General features: G+C 44.6%; 2 protein-coding genes across 3 annotated transcripts in view; one reads left to right on the top strand and one right to left on the bottom strand.

The window, feature by feature from the left end:
* LOC149533445 (protein OSB2, chloroplastic-like) overlaps positions 1-18,068 on the top strand; it is a 160,855-nt gene that overhangs the window by 49,468 nt on the left and 93,319 nt on the right. The window lies entirely within an intron of this gene.
* On the bottom strand, positions 7,272-8,010 carry LOC149533447 (uncharacterized). Its single transcript, XM_089807301.1, has 2 exons — positions 7,678-8,010; positions 7,272-7,559 (listed from the first exon to the last, which is right to left on the bottom strand). Exons 1-2 carry the CDS (start codon positions 7,993-7,995, stop codon positions 7,287-7,289), a joined length of 591 nt encoding a protein of 196 aa, XP_089663427.1. The 5' UTR covers positions 7,996-8,010; the 3' UTR covers positions 7,272-7,286.

The following is an 18,068-nucleotide window of genomic DNA, read 5'->3' as shown; positions in this document are numbered from 1 at the left end:
CTCAAGCAATCTCAGAGCTGGATGCTGCAAAATGGTCTCATTCTCCCAAGTAGCATCTTCGGCTGGTAGATCCTTCCATTTAACCAAATATTCTCTGATTACTCTTCGGCGAAGCTGTTTTTCTCTGCTTTCTAAAATGAATTCCGGTACCATGATCAATTTTCCTTCATCATCCAGAGGCGGCAAGACTGCAGAAGGTATCACATTCTGTCCCAATGCCTTTTTGAGACGTGAGACATGAAACACATTATATACTTTGCTGTCTGCTGGAAGCTCAAGCTCATAAGCCAATTCCCCTATTCGCCTACTGATCCTGAATGGTCCATAATACCTGGGTTTAAGCTTCTCTGACCCACTCTTTTTGAGAGTAGATTGGCGGAATGGTTGGAGCATTAAGTAAACCATGTCGCCCACCTCAAAGCTTCTCTCCGTCCTCTTTTGATCTGCATATTGCTTATACTGATTCTGTGCTCGAGCGATGTTATCACGTAGAGAGCTAATGATATCTTTACTTTCTTGCAGTAATTCCCCAGCACGTGGAACCCGAACATCACTCATCAATAAGTCAATGAGATTGGGTGTATCATAACCGTATAATGCTCGAAAAGGTGTCATTTGGATAGACATGTGGAAAGTGGTGTTATAGCAATATTCACACAAATAAATCCATCTTACCCAGGCCTTTTGCTGATCGGCTACGTAATTCCTCAAGTAGCCTTCTACCCATTTGTTTACTATCTCCGTCTGACCATCGGTTTGCGGGTGATAACTAGTACTGGGTGTGAGCTCAGTGCCGCATAATCGAAACACCTCTTGCCAGAAATGACTCAAGAATCTACTATCCCTGTCACTGACAATACTGCGGGGTATCCCGTGTAACCTGAAAACCTCCTTGAAGAATACTTCGGCTACCTGTACCGCAGTATAAGTAGTGGTGATGGGAAAGAAATGAGCATATTTTGTTAGCCTATCCACCACCACATAAATGCAATCGCGTCCTTGAGCCTTGGGCAACCCAGTAATGAAATCCATGGATATGCATTCCCACTTTTGACTCGGAATGGGAAGTGGCTGTAGAAGCCCTGCTGGAAAGGTGTGTTCCTGTTTATTCTGTTGACAAATAGAACACTCACGAACATACTGCAAAACATCCTTCTTAAGTCCTTTCCATGTAAACCGTTCTCGCACCTGTCTATATGTTTTAAAGTATCCGGGGTGACCAGCTGTAGGTGAATCATGAAGAGCTCGCAAAATGAACTGCCTCACCTTCGATCCTGGGACTAAAAATACCCTGCTCTTGTAAATAATCAATTCATCCACAAGTGTGTACCTGGTATCAACAAGTGTCCCATCAACTATCTTGGATGCCCATGAATCTTTGGCATATTCTGCAATAATCAAATGCTTCCAATCCTCAGAGATCTCAATCATTGAACTAAGATGTGGTCTTCGTGACAAGGCATCTGCTACCACATTCTGTGTGCCCTTAACATAAGATATATCGAAGTCATATGCCTGTAACTTACTGACCCATTTCTGCTGCCTATCATTGAGATCCCTTTGCCCGAGGAAGTGCCTTAAACTGTTGTGGTCAGTTTTTATGCAGAATTTGCCACCTACTAAATACTGCCTGAACTTAGCTAGTGCATGCATGATAGCTAACATCTCCTTGTCGTAAATGCTGAATGATCTCTCTGGCCCACGAAGTTTCCTACTTTCATATGCAATTGGGTGTTTATCCTGCATTAAAACAGCCCCAATACCATCTCCTGAGGCATCACACTGGAGTTCAAATGGTTTAGAGAAATCAGGCAATGCTAGTACCGGACATGAAGTCATGATCTCCTTGAACCTGTCAAAACAAGCCTGTGCCTTTGCTGTCCAAACGAAAGCTCCCTTCTTAAGCAAATCGGTTATAGGAGCCGCATGTCGTGAATACCCGCAAACAAATCTGCGGTAAAATCCACACAAACCAAGGAATCCCCTTAACTGAGTTAGGTTCTCAGGAGTAGGCCACTCTACAATAGCACGAATTTTATCAGGATCCATCCGTACACCTTCTCGGCTGATAATATGACCTAAGTATAACAACTCAGTCATTCCCAAATCGCATTTGGATTCTTTGGCATACAAGGATTCTTCTTGCAAAGTCTTCAATACTGTTTCAAGATGCGCCATGTGCTCCTGCCATGTTCGACTGTATACCAAGATATCATCAAAGAATACCAACACGAATTTTCTCAGCTGATGATGGAAGACCTTATTCATGGTGGACTGGAAAGTGGCTGGTGCATTGGTCAATCCAAATGGCATTACTACAAACTCAAAATGTCCACAATGACACCTGAATGCAGTCTTCTCAATGTCCTGTTCTCTGACTCTAATCTGGTGGTAACCTGATCTCAAATCAATCTTACTAAAGTAGCATGCCCCATGCAGTTCATTTATTAGCTCATCAATCCGTGGAATAGGATATCTATTCTTAATGGTTTTCTTATTCAGTATCCTATAATCTATACACATCCGTAATGAACCATCTTTCTTCTTAACCAAAACTACTGAAGAAGCAAAAGGAGACTTACTAGGTCTGATGTGTCCCATTGCGAGTAGCTCCTTGATGGTTTTCTCTATCTCATCTTTAAGCCTTTTGGGATGCCTGTATAGAGTAATCATGACTGGTTTAGCGCCTTCTTCCAATTCGATGATGTGCTCGATCCCTCTATCAGGTGGTGTACCAGGTGGAATATCGCTGAATACCTTACTGTACTTTTCCCTCAATATTTGTATGTCGGAATGATATTCTGTCTTAGGTTGTTCCTCCTGTGTAGGCATGAGAGTACACATGGCTGCCCATTCAAGATCCTCATGTCTCACCAATCTTTCCAATCGTCTAAGAGAGATCGTTCGGATATCACTATTCCGAATAGCTCTCAATACATGCTGCCTCCCATCTACTTCGAACTTAATCTCCATGTCCCTGAGTCGGAAAGTAACCTCACCCAATAAACGTAACCATGTCATTCCCAAAACGATATCCAAATCACCCATATTGACCACGTGGTAATCCGCTTTGAACTCATAATTATTCAGGCGTAAAGGCATGTCTCTGACTATCTTGTTACACTTAAGAGTGTATCCGTCAGCAACCTGCACACGAAGACCTTCAAATTCTTCTGTCTTAATACCACGACGCTCAACCAATCTTGCATCGATGAAGTTATGTGTAGCTCCGGTATCAACTAATGTAATCACCTTCTGCCCTGCTAGGACACCACGTAACCTGAAAGATCCTTCCTGTTGAATGCTAGACAAGCGCCCTTGTTGTAGATGCAATTCAGGTTCTTCTCTTTGTTCTGACTTTCCGGTCTCCTCCTCAGATTCTGAACCAGTATGTTCACCCTCTTTCTCCGTGCTGTCGGAATCTGATCCCTCGTAATATGCCCACATAACTCTATTGGCTTTTCCTTTTGGTCGCAAGGGACAATCATGATCCCTGTCATATGGACCTTTGCAATAGAAGCATAGTTTCTTCCTTCGCAAGTCATTTAACGCTTCTGTATCTAGGGGTGTGGTAGATTTCCCTTTGGTTTCAATGCTCTTCCCTTTATTTTTATCAAACTTCCTGTTGTCTTTGAAAGAGGTCGTGCTCCTGGGAGTGAACCGGTTAGAAGGAGTTGTAAGTTCCATACTTCGTGCTTTCCTCATGGCTTCCTGCAGTGTTGGTGGATCAAATGCCTTAATCCATCCCTTGAGGGGTTCAGACAATCCTTCTGTAAATAAGATAACTAACCTCCTCTCCGATACATCTGGTACCATGACTGACAACCTCTGAAATTCACTAATATAAACCTCGATATTGCCAGTCTGTTTTAATTGTGCAAGATCGCGAAAATAAATTTCTGGATCCTTCTTATCAAAACGTTCAACTAATCTATCCACGAAGTCCTGGTATGATGTTACCTGATTGTGCTGCAAGGTAACCATTCCATGTGACCACCAGTCATGAGCTGCGCCTTCCAGATGCAAGGTAGCATATCTGATGGTATCTATTTCAGACATAGGCCTTAATGCTAGGAAGGTGTCCAATTTATGAATCCAAGCTTGTGCCGTCATCTGACCACTCCCATCGAAGAAAGGCAAAGTAAGTTTACTGACAGCTCGTTGTAACTCACTTTCATGACTCCCTCTAGGTCTTCGATTCTGGCGGCTATTCCTCATATGTTCTCTTCTTTGGTTTAGATATCGATCAAAGTTTAATAACTCACGCACATGCGGGGGTAATGCTTGCCATTCTGCCGTAGCAGCCCTGAGATCATCCTGGAAATCTTCTGGTGCGTCGTCTTCTCCTATCTCCTGAGCCTCTTCCCTTAGGAAGGTGGGACGAGTAGGCCTATTGGCTGTCCATGATCTGCGCCTAGGAGCACCTTGTGATCCTGCCACACTCCTATCGTCGTGATCAGATGTGCCTCTTCCTTGATCTTGAATCCTGGGCTGAATAACTCTTTCCATTATGGTAGTCAAAGCCTGTAGTGTCTGAGTTATTTCTTGTTGTCCGTTAGTCATGGCTCTGTAAAATTCTCTGGTTTCATCATCGTCGACTCTGGGAAATCTTGGCGGACTCTGTCTTTCACCCATATCCCTGTTCTTGAATATGGTTTTCGAGTACAACTCCGGAAATTAGAGTACTTTTACCCAATCAGGATGGCAGGACTACTGCTCTGATACCACTGAAACAACCCCAATAGGTTAAAAATCCTTAAAACAACAAAGTTTCTCTATACTTCAGTGGTTAGACGTTTTGTCAAACACTTGGCAAGTAACCCGCTCTATTTATGTCACTAAATAACAGTTCTGAAATGAAGGACTCCGATTAACACTGGGCATGAATTTCAGTACATGAGATCTCCAGTAAATTCACCAAATATCAAAAACAAATTCAAATAATTTGGTTATAAGTGCTACGATATTATCAGATGGAAATAACCGAATGATAATATCCAATCGGGAAAAATGTACATAACAGAGGAACCTGGATATCTGTCACTCTGATTGCTAACTCATCCCTGCTGCCGTCTCACCAGTGATTGCTGTTGCCACTTTGGGAGAGCCACCATTGATCTTCCCATGGTTATGCCTTTGATGGAAACGTAGTAGAGGGTGCCCGCACGTGGGTTTGTCAAAAACGGGGAGGAGATGGTGCCGCTACGAGGAACAGCTCCCGGCCGAACCGCCGAGTGCCTGAGTTTGCCGACGCCTTCACCTACTGGCCTTGTGCGATTAATATCTTCCCTTTTTAGACCCGCGTTGATACTATTACCACCTTTCGCGGAGTTTGTTTTGGGTAATCAACTGCGTCGAAAATAGATATTGGTTCGATTCTGAACTGCCGTCCTCCAACTTCAACCCGCAATGCTACTAATCAGATGAGGCCTCCATTTTATGCGATCTGGGAATTTGAGAGTCTGCGGATCCGGACTTCCACTGTTCGATAATGTCCGCTGTGGTACAGGAGATAGGATCGAAAGAAGGGTCTTGAAAAAACAGCTGCCGGCTTATACAATTACCGACTGTCCTCCAATACGATGATGCATCAATAACACCAGCCTCTTCTACCACCCCTTTCGAGATAACACTCTCAAGCTGTAAGACAATGCGTAATCACAAATACTTGAACTGCTGTTCATGACTGAAAGAGGGCTTTTTGTGCCAATCCACAGGAATCCAAATCGTCACCCTTCCAGTAATCCGAATATGCAAATAATCTCAATGGCTGAAGACCACGTCCAGTGTGCAACCCTTCAGAGGATATCCCACCTCCTCAGTTATGCAGATCTAAGAGAGTTTCCGTTCTCAGAGATCTCATGGGAACTTGCAGACCGATGGCTACAAATTGCCTCAATTGAAAAGAAATTGAATCCACTAATCGCCTGCCTCCAAAAGGAACCCTATGCCCTCTATTTATCTTTTTGCCAGGAAGTTTCTGGAAATTATCCAGAATCATCTTGCACTACAAACATTAACTTTATAAAATTAAATAATAAACTTTATAAAGTTAGAATACAACCTTTATTTAATATTGGAATGAGTAGGCCCCGCTTACTTAATTGGAAGACAAAATCGACCCTCTTCCCATAATTATTTGCCTACGAGAGTCAATGATAGGCAAATCCCCTGTTATAATTATGTTGCTAAGAGAGGGACATGACAAGAAGTATTCTCATAAATAAAGTGTCAAATGTAAAGAGTTCAAATAAGCACATCAACATGACTACAAATAAGTACAAATGTCAAATACAGGACTACATCTTCCTCTTCCCTGTCACTTTACTAGCGAGTGCGGGAGAGGATAAAGCTCTAGAACTAGAACCCCGCAGGGTTTGTGCCCGTGTCTGTGTCTGTGCCAATGTAGGAGATGGTGTAGCTATAGAACTAGATGTCGGTATCTCCACATTCGCTGCGCGCAAGATGTCAAGGTCCTCTGCAGTAAGCTCAATGTCATCATCCTCATCATTGCCCTCCTCGATGTCATCCAAATCGATGTCATATCCAGTTCCACCCCCTTCCTCCTCCGCAGCCTCCTCAGCGGCCTCCCTCTCCAAATTGGATATGTCCTCCTGTGTAAATAAGGGAGCCTGCTCCTGTGCCGTCCAATCATAATAAGGATCTATCTCATCCAAATTGATTGGCCCAGGAGGATCTTGTTGCGCCTTTTTCATGCGCAATTTAAGATTATATTGCACATAGACCATGTCATTCATCCTCTTTTGGGACAACCTGTTTCTCTTTTTTGTGTGGATGGCCTCAAACAAACTCCAGTTGCGCTCACAATGTGATGCGCTACAAGGCTGTGATAGGATTCTGAGAGCAAATTTTGCAAGATTTGGAGTGCTTGCACCCCAAGTGGTCCACCAAACCACTGCATCACAAAAATTGTACAAGTTAGAAAATACTAATAGACAACAAAAAATGAAACATAAATATTAATTTAGCATTTGAGATTCAGAAGTTTGCAAATGTATTACCTGGGGTTTGTGTAAGCCTTGCTCTCTTGGAGAGAGAAGTGGAGAACACCTTGCCTCCTGCTGAAGTGAAGATCTCCTGCTCAGCGATGATTTTATCTCTTGTTTCCTCGCTGGTTACCATCTTTTCGACGCACTCACTTAGGCCTCTGATGACCTCTCCATCAGGATCTGCATATGTACCATCAGCCCTAAAACCAAAAACCAAAAACAAATAAGTCTTCCAATTTTAGTACACACCCAACACCCTACGAAAGCAAAATGAACTCAAGTCTTCGTTAACTTAAATTTGAGTAAGAATGAGCTTACAGTATACCTAAAACGTGGGTTGAGGAAATATCTTGCTGCATGAATGGGTTGGTGAAGCTGATTATTCCACCTTCTATCAATGATCTGCCAAATGGGTTCATATTTGATGCTTTCGCCCTTGTAGTAATTTTTGACAGATTCTTTGGCCTTGTCCATGGCCTCATATAGTTCACCCATTGGCGTTTGGTCTCCATCAACCAAACGCAAAACTCCGACTAAAGGCTCAGACACCTGCAATATAAATTTGAAATTAGTTGACAAGTTACAAAATTATTATTTACTTGAGTTACAAACTTAGTGTGTTATAAAGTTGTAAAGTGTAAACTAAAACTTAAAGTTTTGTAGTTACCTTTACTATTTCATCAGCCTTATCTTCAAAATATTTATCAAACACAATCCGCACAACATTCTCTCCTTCACTCTTCTTTGAAAATGTGGAAGCAAGCCATTTTTTGGAAACAAACATTTGCTTCAAAGAAGCCAAATTATCGAGAATGCTTTGCAATGTCAAAAAAATCGTTGCAAACCTTGTGACAGCAGGCCTGACAATTTCTTTGCCATTAGTGTGCTCTCTCATCAGGCTAAGGACCCATGGGTGATTGTATATGTATTTTGTCACCCGCCTTGCATCCTCCACAATTGGAGTGACCCACTCAAGTTTGCCCATGTCCTGCAAAAGAAGGTCAAGGACATGTGCTGCACACGGGGTCCAAGAGAGAGTGGGGTGCCTTTGCTGTAGGAGTTTTCCTGCCAATTGTAAAAGCAAATACTAATTAGTTTCCAACTTTTCAAATATATCAAACTATTAAAAATTCTTGTTGTGAAATTCACAATGCACATGCAACATAAAATTACGGTTTACCTGCTGATACATATGCAGCAGCATTGTCTGTGATGATTTGCACCACATTTTCAATGCCAATCTCTAAGACCATGTTCTCCAACATCAATGCTAATGTCTGAGCATTTTTTACCTTGTTGGAGGCATCGATTGATTTCAGGAACACCACATTATCATTACAGTAGGCCAAAAAATTAATTATGGTCCTGCTCTTCCCATCCGTCCACCCGTCAGAAAGAATGGTGCAACCAAATTTTGTCCATTCTTGTTTCTGTTCCTCAACGAATGCTTTGGCCCTCTCAACAGCATTTCCAATAAGCCTACAAAAACAAAATTTAGTTATGTCTTAGATTCTTAGTAATTTAAAATTGATTTAGACTTTAGTAATCAACATTCTAATTTCTAGATAAATTAATTAAAATTTAGAACTAAGTAAAAAGTTAAAAATTAAAAGGAAATCGAGTGTAATAAAATTATTCGCTTACCTGCCACCCAACACAAAACGAGAAGGGGACTTGTACCCCTTTCCTGCAACTGTCAACCCTGTGGCCAAAGCCTCCCAATAGGGACTGTCAACAACACTAATAGGAAGGTTGTTGAAAACCCAGAAATTTGCTAGTGCATTGTCCAACTGGTCATGGACCTCCTTATTCCATCTAGTGGCCTCTAATGAAGGTTGTGCACCAGGTGTGTGCCTCGGCACAAAATAGCTCCCTATCCCAGAAGCACCTGCTAGGAGGTGTAGGAGTGGGAGTGGGAGTGGAACTCGTGAAAGAAAAAACACCCTGTTTGCGGACACGCGACCCACGATAAGAGCCAGCCATGCTCTCAATGGCTGCCTCCTCCTGAACATCAACGAAACTGCCCTGGGTCTCTGCTATGGCTGCCCTGACATGCAATTTATTCCGCTCTCTTTGCAATTTTTTTTGCTCTCCAGCTGCGAGCAAGGCATTTGCAAACCTTTCTATTTCGTCTGTTGTATTCTCACAAGGATTCGTATCATGTTTTGAGATCCCTGCGATGTGATATTTGAACCGGTAAATGCCCCTGGATATTACTTTTTCACATCGAATGCAAATCACTTTGGTTGGTTCATCGGGTGCTTCATAGGCATATTTCCATGCTTGATCTCTCGCATTCTTTGGCCTGGTGCCAATATAGCCTGAGGGGCATGGAGTCAATGGCCATTTGTCTGCCATTTAAAACTGCTGCGGACTGCCTACACATACAAATTTAAAAAAAAAACTATAACTAAATTATAACAAGATCAAAGTTAACAGTTAAACAAAGAATTCAAGCAACATTCCAATAACAACACCAATAAATTGAAATCCAAATAACATTCAAACAAACTAGCTGCTAGGGTTTCAATTTTTTTTTAAAAGGGCAAATTTTTAGCATAAATTCGATCTAGAATGGAAAAAAATGCAAATGAATGCATTTAATCTTGCTTACATTCATCAAATGCATTCCTAACTAATTAGGAATGTATTTTTATCCATTTACATGCAAGAAAAAAAAATACAATCTCTTGCAAAAACAAAAAACAAAGATTCAAATCACTTACCCAGTAACGAAAAAATCGAATCAAAAGGTCTCCAAATGTACTTGATTTTGCCTATTTCTTGCCAAGAACTCCTTCTCTATCCTCTCCTCTCCAAAACACCCTAAGCAATGTAAAAACATAATGAAAAAAACGTGTTTTTTCGTCACTTTATGTGACTGTTGGGCTCGGGCGATTTTTTGCAAAAAAATCGCGATTTTTAGGCGATTTTTTAGGCGATTAATCTGCGATTTTTTGGAAAAAATCTGCAAAAAAAAATCGCGATTTTTGGGGCGACTAAATCACCGGCCCCAAAAAATCGCGATTTTATCTCATATCTATGGACAGAACAATAACAACAACAATAACAATAACAATACGAGCAGAAGTCGGATCCAGTATGATGCAAATGGACGACCGATTATTCAGTGCCGCGCATGTAACTTGTGGGGGCATTTTGCGCGGGAGTGTCCAACGGCGAATACACGTCAACTATTGTGCCGATGGTGCAAACCTGGCGATCACGACGACTCAAAATGTCCAAAATTCGGAGTGAACCTGATCACTGTCGGGGCGGATGAGGAAGAACTTCTGGCAATTACGCGACAACAAGCAAAAGAATACTCGGACCCCGCCGAAGAAAAGAGAAAATTTGCAGAAGCACGGGCGGAGGTTGGAAAAGTATCCCAAGCAGCAACACCTCCGGACACCGCCGGCATTAGCGAGGAATTCCACTGAACAAAACATAGTATGATTTTTTTTGCAAATGGAGGTGCGAGTAAAGGTAAATGATTTGCTTCTCACCATGCCTCAACTTTGAACTGCTCTTTCAAATATTGCAGGAGAATCAAGTCAAGGGAAGGAAAAGTCAGCGGGAGAACCAAGTCAAGGGAAGGAAAAGGAGATTGTTGTAGGAGGAGAAGATCAGATGTTGCTGGCGCTGACATTCGGACGACACCGTGCAGTCGTTGAGATGGGGATCCTTGGACATGTTCTCACAAACACAATAGTTGACGGAGGGTCCGGCGTAAACGTATTGCCAGAAGAAACCTGGAGGAAACTTGGACAGCCGACATTGTGGCCTCTGAGATTTCAGCTACTGACAGTCGATAAACATGGCATTAAACTACTGGGTATTCTCATGGCACAGCCGGTAACCATTGGCACTCAGCCGTCCCTGATGGATTTCGTGGTGATTCCGTTGAAGAGGAAAGGTATGACGCCATCTTGGGCTATGGGTGGCTTATCGAAGCAAGAGCCCGACACGACTAGAAGAAGAACACCCTATCACTATAAAGTAAAGGCCGCCGATTCGTCATTGATCTGCATACCCAAATGGTAGGGGGAGAGGCCCTTTCATCAGATTCTGAGGGAGACGAGGATGAAGGCAGACAACGGATGGAATCGGATCAGGAGGGCGTCCTCCGATTGGACGGGGGATCAACGGATGACGACTTGGATTCTGTCAACGATCTCTACCACTGGCAATTGGAGGACTATGAATTATTTCACAGCTGCAATGTACTGTCGATTGAGAACGAATATTCGAAGGAGTTTACTGAAGTAAAGGAGGGGGAGGCACCGTTGGATGTTGCACCCGCCCATGCATTCAGTGAAGGGGAGACAATCAAGTATAATGAAGCTACACTACAAACAATGAATTTGGGGGACGAAACAGAGCCGAAGAACATACTAGTTGGAGATAATTGGGATCTAGTACTCAAGGCCGTGGCATTCAAGATATTTTTGGAATACAAGGATGTGTTTGCATGAACATACAAGGACCTCAAGGGAGTACCGTCGGAATTGTGTGTGCACCGCATTTCGTTGGTGGAGGGAGCCGTACTTGTACAAAAGCGACCCTACAGGATGAACAAGAACTATGTGGCACGGGTTACAGAGGAAATCAATTGGATGCTGAAAGTTGGCATTATCTTCAAAGTGCAGACCAGTGAATGGGTGTCGCTGATATTCATTTCATTGAAGAAGGATACTACTCAGATCCGGATACACGTCGATTTTAGATGCCTGAATGCAGTGACGATCAAGGATCCTTTTCTGATTCCATTCACAAACAACATTCTGGAGGAGGTCGCGGGACATGAAATCTACTCCTTTATGGACGGGTTCTCCGGATACAGTCAGATTTCTATAGCGGAGGAGGATAAGTTGAAGACAATGTTTGTCGTCGAAGATGGGGTCTACGTGTACAATTGGATGCCATTTGGGTTGTGTAACGCGCTGGCCACATTCTAGCAGATTATACTGCATATCTTCGATAGGATGTCCGTGGGAAACTTCAAAGCCTTCCTAGATGATTGGTCAATATTTAGCACGGAGGATGAACACCTGGCAGCACTTGGTGAATGTATGGAGAGATGTCGCAGAGCCTGGCTAGCATTGAATCCCAAGAAGTGTAGATTCATGGTTCCGCACGGAAGATTGCTCGGACACATTGTCTGTAAGGAAGGATTAAAGACGGATCTCGACAAAGTGATAGTCATTTTTGAAATGTAGCCATCTACTAATGTGACAGAGGTAAAATCTTTTCTCGGGCATATAGGTTATTACAGGAGATTTCTTAAAAGTTTTGCCAAGGTGTCCCAACCGTTAGATAAGTTAACCTGCAAGGAAGAACCATTTAGATGGGATAAAGAGCAGGACGAGGCATTTGAAGGGCTAAAGGTACGACTGGCTACGACACCCATCCTGGCATATCCGGACTGGAATAAAGAGTTTCATGTTCATGTGGATGCCTCCAACTATGCGATCGGCGCGAACCTGGCACAGACTGTTAATCACGAACTGGATCACCCAATATACTTTGCTAGCCGGTTGTTATCAAAGGCCGAGCAGAATTATAACACGATTGAAAGAGAAGCATTGGGAATGGTCTATGCTGTGCAAAAATTTCGTCATTATTTGCTTGCTACACCGTTTGTGTTCTATGTTGATCACTAGGCCCTGTTGTACATGATTAATAAACTTGTCATCCAAGGGAGGATCAACAGATGGCTACTCCTGTTGCAGGAATTCACTTTCAAAATCATTGTCCGACTAGGAAAGAAACATGTCAGTGCCGACTACCTGTCGCGGATCAAAACAAGGGAACCAACGGAGGTTGTGAATGATGACTTCCCTGACGCGCAGCTGTTTCAGATTGGGGTACTACTGGAATGGTACAGGAGTATTGGCGAGTACCTGTCAATGCCACGAAATGATAGGCGCAAGTTGATAATCAGGAGTCGCACATTTCAATTGATCAATGGATTGCTCTATAAAATGAGGCCGGATCATATTCTTCGGTGGTGTGTGTTGGAAGAGGAGATACTGCAGGTGTTAAAAGAAGCACATGAGGGAATTGCTGGCGGACACATGGGACCCGACACCACTACTCGTAAGATATTGCTCGCAGGTCTCTGGTGGCCGACGGTGTACAATGATGCGCGGGAATGGGTCATCGGATGTGACACCTGGCAACGGGCCGGGAAGTCGCTGAAGAGAGATTTCATGCCACTTAACCCCTCACATGCGCAGGAACTTTTTGAGCGATGGTTAGATTTCATTGGACCACTGAGGGTGAGCAAGACTCGACGTTGCCGGTACATCATTGTTGCAACGGAGTACCTGACCAAGTGGGCGGAGGCACGTGCATTAACAGATAACTCGGCCGTCAGCACTGCGAAATCTTTTATGAACAGATCATTACCAGGTATAGAATCCCGTTACAATTAACAAGTGATAGGGGAGGTCATTTTGTTAATCATGGCATTCGCTTGCTCACCACCCAATTCAAGATTTATCATTCATTGTCAAGTCCGTATTATCCAAGAGCAAACGGACAGGCCGAGGCTACCAATAAAATCTTAGTATCCATCTTCTACAAATCCTGTGCGGTTGAAGGTGCTGATTGGGAGGAAAACTTATCCATCGCTCTGTGGGCTTATTGCACGGCGTACAAAGTGACGACAGGGCACACACCATTCCAGTTAATGTTTGGACAGGAAGTGGTAGTCCCAGCAGAATTCATGATTCCAAGCCTGCGGATAGCATTAGCAAACAAACTGGATGATGTGGAGAGTTTACAGCAGTGGTTAAATAAATTGAATGAATTGGAGGAGAAGCGATTGTTGGCGTAGTGGGCGAGAGAAGTCACACAGAACAAACGCAAGGTCTGGCATGATAAACATCTGAAACGCAACAGGTTTCAGCCGGGACAGTTAGTATTGAAATACGACAGTTGCAATGAGATAAAACCAGGAAAGTTCAAGGTGCGATGGGTCGGACCATACCAAATCCGAGAGGTTGGCGATAATGGAGCAGTCAAATTGTTAACCTTGAACGGGGAAGAGGTCCTTCAGGTAGTCAACAGATCCAAATTAAAGCTCTACCATGTTAGAAAGATGCCGTCGTCATTGTCGTCGTTGAATGCCCAGAGGATGCCCCTGTCATCTTCGTCATTTAAAAGTGGCGAGACTTCAACGCCAAATTGAGATGCTTAATATATATTAAAAAAAAAAAAAATTTGAAAAAAAAAAAAAAATTTGAAAAAAAAGGGGGCCCGCGGGCAGTCTGTCCGCGGGTGTAAAAAAAGAAAAGGCCCCGCGGACAGTCTGTCCACGGGTAAATGAAAAGCCTCGCGGGCAGCAGTTTGTCCGCGGGTAAATGAAAAGCCCCGCGGGCAGCCTGTCCGCGGGCTTTAAATTCTCTAACTTCTCCGCCGGAAAGCATCCCGCGGAGATTACCCGCGGCGGATAAAGTGCTCGAACGGAATAATGCTGCTCGCCCACGGATAAACTGCTGTGGGACGAAGTCAATAAAGTGCCGTGGGAAGAAGCCTGTCTTCCGCGATTACAGAAGTTTGTCCTTTGGCCAGATCCGCAAGCAACCCATTGACAAGATCACCCAACAACTGAAAGGAGGGGCTCAGAACCCCAATTTCAGCTTTCGCAGAGTCTGAACAGTGGAGGAACTTCAACTCTCCGTCGCATTAGATCATCCAACGACTAAATGAGGGGGAGCTCAATGCAAGCAGTGACCAGCGTCTGAAGAAGGGAGCGAGATTGTTAGCTTCAGTACGTTGGCTATAAGGGACCTTGCAATCCAATGGCGGAGTAGTAGCAATCTGAAGAGGAGGGCGACTACCACCATTTCCAGGATTGATCAGGGAGATGGGTATTGTTATTGTACTTCGAAACTTCACATTACCCTTGTGTTGGCCATAGACAACCCATGTGGTACTTACTCACTGCAGGTATCCGTGTTCATTCTGGAGGTTGTAATCTGCATACGAGAGAATTCGACGGAATGTATATGTTGAGATCACATTGCTGGGACAGAATGTGGGTGATGGATTTCAGCTGTCTAGTAGGAAGATCAGGGTATTAATGCTGTAGCCAGCCTCCGGAGAGTCAATTTCTCCCGCCCTCCATTTTTTCCACGGGATAGGTGTGAGGCATAATCTTTTGCTCCCCCGCGGGGTGAGATTTTCTTTTCGTAACGGACGGAGGAAACTTATAATAAGTAAAACAAGTCGTTATTGCATGGAATCAACAGGTAAACGGAAGCCATGGAAGACTCAGCTGGCGGCAAATATGGAAAAGAATTCAAGGGTTTTGGCATCAGGGAGTCGAGTTGCAGGCCCCTCGGGTTCCAGTAGGAAGAAGCAGAACACTAGGGAAGAACTCACTTATCTCACCGTCCAGTTCGAGAGTCTCAGTGGAAGCGAATGCCGGAGGTGGTGGCAGGAGACCTCGAAGGCAGACCAGATTAAGCAGATTCTGATGCGGGCACAAGTACATTGGGCCATCTAGCTTCCCATTTTCTCCATCCGTTTGTTCGAGTCAGTATTGCGCACTATGATAAAGACATATAGCCCGCAGAGCAGAACAAGTACATTCCTGTACAAGAAGCAGCAGATGACGGTGTCCTTTAAACTTAGAGATTTTACTAGGGTTTTTGGCATCCCTGGCCCCGATGGTAAGAAAGTGGAGATCAAGAACCATAAACTCTCATGGGAATGGAAGGAGCATTGGATAGATCTAGTGTGCCGGGATCTTACACCCATGGAGAGGGAGGCAGCGGTTCAGGGGACAAAGTGCAGAGGGCTTCGCAGGGACTTTATTCGGGAGGGTTATTGGCGGTGTATCATGAACGTCATCAAGAGCAGGTTGACAGGTGCCAATCGAGCTTTAGATATAACAGCGCTGCAGGTTGTGTTTATGAATGGTATCATGTAGGGAGTGGTATATGATTGGGCCTCAGTCCTGGCTGACAGGATGGAGGAATCTATGACCCTTCAGCAACGAACATGTTTTATGCTGCACCATCCCATCAGGCTGTTTCTGGAGGCTGCAGCTAGCCAGATTCCATTGGATGATTTTGAGGCTCCTCCGAGGGGCAAGTTGGCAGACGGGGAGCCTCCCATATTCTATTGGCGGCACTTGGATACAGGAGGATCAGCAGCAGGCCACAAGAAAGTACTCTGCGGACTGGATGCTTCCGGAGAGACAGGTAACGGACGGGAAGGCACTTCGGTGAGTGACGGGGCTGAGTCCGTGGAAGAAGAGGAGAGCACTTCGGCGGAAGTTGGCGGTGAGGCAGCGGGTAGTGGGCCCACATTCTTTACCCCTCCTCAATTGTCAACTTCGGCGCACTTGACTACCTTTTCGACAGTTATTCCGCCGTTTGGCCAGCGCCATGCCCCGGTCCTCATGATTCCTCCAGTGGAGGCCGATGTCCCACGGACAATGACGGAGATGGTCCCACAGATAGCGATAGATGTTGTCCTGTGGACAATCGTTGAGATATTGCCGACGGGTGTAGCGGAGGTGATTCCAGTTGTACCAGTATATGTCACCGTCGCAGTCTCACAAAGAGCACAGTTGCCATCGTCGGAGCTTGAGCCGCAGGTTCGGTTGGATGTCATTGATTGTCATGCAGTTGTCACTATTTCGTCATCTTTTTTAGTAGAGGTCAAGTCAGCCCAGCCAGTACTTGCGGAGAACATGGAGCTCGCGCAGACAGACCAACCAGAGGTGATGGATAGAGCTAGTGTGTTTCTGAGGCAACAGTTCCGAGTCACTCCTGCCAAGTGGGGTTCGTCCATTCAGTCTCTTAGGCGTTCAATAACATCACCAACAGTACTAGAGCCTCAGCTTCAGGAGGAGGGAATGCCACATGCTGTGGTTGCGCCAACAGCAGAGGAGGCGGCACCGGATGTGGGCATGGCTCCCGCTGATGAGGAGGAGAAGAGTGATGCCGAATGGTCATTGGAGGACTTCGCCAAGGAGGATTACGGGTCGGATGAGGACAGGTGCCGGGATTACCTCAGGACTATGAAGTCTGCGTTGAAGAAGGAACACGATGTAGCAATTCAGGCCTTGACTCGACGGAGGGAGTGGCATTTGATCAGAGCATATATCCGTGGGATCTGTCCTCGACGATTGCAGACTTGTTTTGTAGACAGGGGTTGGCTGGCGGTGGAGATAGCTGAGATGTTGGCAGATTGGGCTACTGAGTCGGAGTTGGGACCCAGTGACACCCCTCCGATGCAGCTGGCATATGAGATTGTGGGATTGTACAAGGATGTTTACTATGGTCGTCGGCGTGCGGAGGCGGACAGGGTTGCAGCAGAGAGATTATTGGTAGTTGAGAGTGAGGCTAGAAAGAAGCTTGCCGCCGACTTGGCCGACCAACAGGCAGCATGGGCTGCAGAGCAGGCAGCACTACTGGCAGATGTGGTAGCAATGGTGTAGGAGAGGGACGTGGCTAGGCAAGGTACAGAAGCGGCTGTCCGAGATAAGGATGCGGCTGAGTACGAGATGCAGTTAGCTAGGAGGCAGGCTATGGATGCGACGCTTCTTCTAAAGGAGGCCATTAAGGTTAATTCTCAGATTCAGATAGATCTCCGCATCAGGACAAAGCAGGTGTATGAGTTACGTTGCCAACAGCACACTTCTGGGACGCCCCCTTCTCTCTAGTATTTCTTTTGTTGTTTGTAAGTTGTCTCTTAATTTTGTTAGTCGTTAGGAGACGACTATTCTTTTTGGGGGGATGGTGTCAACCGACTGGATGGTCCCGACAGTGTTTCTGTAGCCGACGGATTGACTGTCGTCGGTGTTTTGTATTTTGTAGCCGACGGGTAAATAGTTTGTAGTGGACATAATGATTGTGGCCGACAGACTCCTTCGGGAAGGTTCGACGCATAGTATTTATATCCCGTCTGGGATCATTGTGAAGCATCATCTTTTATCATTGATCTTATCAAGCATAATGTATGTCTGGCATATGCGAATATAATTCTACTATTCTGTTCTGTTGTCTATATGCGTTGATTTCTTTACCAGTACGGTAA

Source organism: Cupressus sempervirens, chromosome 10, assembly GCF_028749045.1.
Source record: "Cupressus sempervirens isolate cs-2001-9-10 chromosome 10, ASM2874904v1, whole genome shotgun sequence".
Classification (NCBI taxonomy): domain Eukaryota; kingdom Viridiplantae; phylum Streptophyta; class Pinopsida; order Cupressales; family Cupressaceae; genus Cupressus; species Cupressus sempervirens.
Note: the sequence above shows the minus strand (reverse complement) of the source record. Positions and strands in the feature narration are given on the sequence as shown.

Coding starts and splice junctions, on each gene's coding strand:
- LOC149533447 (XM_089807301.1), bottom strand. CDS start 7,995: ATGGGCAAACTTGAGTGGGTCACTCCAATTGTGGAGGATGCAAGGCGG. Junction 7,560..7,677: donor AGGCTGATGAAATAGTAAAG/GTAACTACAAAA, acceptor TTTATATTGCAG/GTGTCTGAGCCTTTAGTCGG.